Genomic DNA, 2,288 nt, shown 5'->3' on the forward strand with positions numbered 1-2,288 from the left:
ATTAAGTTTTAAAATACTCTTAAAGCCATTCAATTTTCATTCTGAAAAATTTTTTCTATCTCTTATAGTTTCGATGATATTCGCTTCTAAAAAAAAAAGATTTTTTTCGAGAGGGTATTTCACCCCCTAAATCTCGAGATAAACACAAATAAAAAATATAGGTTTAATATTTTTTCATGCTCTCAACATATTCAAACTCATTAAAATTGTAAGAATCGGTTCCCTTGTTAGTAACACGAGAGAGATTCTAGTAATTTGTAGAATGGCTCAAATTGCAAATGAATTCTATGAGGAAGCTTATTGTATGTCCCTGGAATATAAATTAGTCTCCGTAAGTACTCAAGAACTAAATCGAAAACTTTAAACGCGCTTTTTTCGAAATCTGTTTTTTTGCATTTTCTTCACATTTGTGTATACGATTGAAAAAAAATATTTGACCAATTCGACTTTTTATAAGGCTCGTTAGTTAGCTAATAGTCTTCGAAGAACTTAAAAAATTAAATAAAAATAAACATTAACAATTTTCTTTTGCATAAAGGAATGACTGCTACCTAATGAAAATCATAACTGTTTTTTTCAGAATCGCACAAAATTTTAATTTATATATATTTTAAAAAATTTATATATATTTAAAAAAATTTTTTAAATTCATTTAGGATGAAAAACTATAACAATTAAAAATATTTCTTAATTTTTTGTTTCCGGCAAAAATTACGCTAGGACGTACATAATATCATAACGTCATGGCGAGATGCCAAACTAAATGTTTATATTTTTATTATTTAGAATACTTTTTTCACAAAAAAAATTTTTTTTTTTAATTTGTACGTTACAATAATTATATTAAAACTATAACAAAAAGTTTTAAAATAATAAATAAATATTAGTTTTCCTTTTGAAAAAAAATCACGAAAAATATTTTTTTTTTCGGTCTCTTAAAGCAGGAGATCCCCTTAATAAGAATAAAGCGAAATACGAGCCAAGCAAGGTCTTGATGCTATATTATTAAACAACAAACAAAGTTTATTAGAATATACGTTTCGATCTTAATTAGGTCATTCTCAATCACCACAAATTAGTAAATTACCTTTTTTACAAAAAGCTAAAAAAGGCGTCAAGTGTGCTCCTTTTAAACAAATAATGTTTGGAATAGAAAGTCATTTTTTTCTTCAAGAGCATACATACAGGCATACATTAAGCGCCTTTTTATTACCTTTTGGGTAATTTTTAAAAAGGATAATTTTGCGATGATATCATGCATTTGTATTGTATTAATCAATACTAAGTTTTTTTTGCTGTAAAAATTTATTTAAAATAAATTTTTTTAGTTTTTATACTTTTACTTTTTTAATTCTTTGTAATTAAATTTAAATACTGAATTGAAATAGAAAAATATAGATCAATCGAATGACATAGGAAGATCTTTAAATGAGTTCGGATAGTTCGAAGAACTATGCATTTGGCTAGTTTCGTTTAACTCAACTTTAAGAGTTTTCTATTGATGAGATATTACAATAGCGATTTAATGATGTTTTTTTTCTTTGAAATTTATTGTTTTTAAATTGTAATCATAGCAATGATAATTAGTTAATACTAGTTGAATTTAAAATTGTTAACATTGAGAATAATCCGATTAAAATTGGAACCTGTGTTTTAATAAACTTTCTGTTTAATAATATTAATAACTCTTTGTTTAATAATATGGCATCAAGTTCTTGCTTGACTTTATTCTTATTATTTAATTTTTTAAAAATTATTTGACTCTTTTCTATGTAATTTTTGATAATTAATAGATTTTAGAATAGATTTCTCATTTCTTAACTCTTATTTAACAACTGCATAATGGAAGAATTTCAATTTACGGAGGAATATAAAAATATTAAATATTACATGTTCATATTATCGTGTTCATATTCTAAATGCTGTTGTATTCATAGGCATTTCAACTAATGGATGCGGATAAGGATGGTATTATTGGTAAGAATGATCTTCGAGCAGCTTTCGATTCTGTCGGTCGATTAGCAACCGATAAGGAGATCGAGGAAATGCTTAACGAAGCTGCTGCGCCCATTAACTTTACTCAACTGTTAAATTTATTCGCCGTTCGTATGTCAGGATCAGGTAGGTATAATTTATTAATTGAAGAAATAAACGAAAAATGCTTTAAAACTGAATAATTCTTGTTTTGTTAGGTGCTGATGATGACGATGTTGTAATCAATGCCTTTAAGACATTCGATGAAAATGGCAAAATCGACGGCGAAAGGTATATATTAGGTGTAGTAAAAA

At 26.0% G+C, this 2,288-nt stretch overlaps 1 protein-coding gene across 1 annotated transcript in view; it reads left to right on the forward strand.

Annotated features, from left to right (window-relative positions):
- Positions 1–262: 262 nt before the first annotated feature.
- Positions 263–2,288, forward strand: part of LOC105625028 (myosin regulatory light chain 2) — a 5,650-nt gene continuing 3,624 nt past the window's right edge. The window contains exons 1-3 of the mRNA XM_012206369.1: positions 263–331; positions 1,938–2,121; positions 2,193–2,265. Of these exons, the coding sequence (XP_012061759.1) occupies positions 263–331; positions 1,938–2,121; positions 2,193–2,265 (326 nt within the window). The remainder of the gene's footprint in view (positions 332–1,937; positions 2,122–2,192; positions 2,266–2,288) is intronic.

The sequence above is a fragment of the Atta cephalotes genome (genome assembly GCF_000143395.1).
Source record: "Atta cephalotes unplaced genomic scaffold scaffold00104, whole genome shotgun sequence".
Classification (NCBI taxonomy): Eukaryota; Metazoa; Arthropoda; class Insecta; order Hymenoptera; family Formicidae; genus Atta; species Atta cephalotes.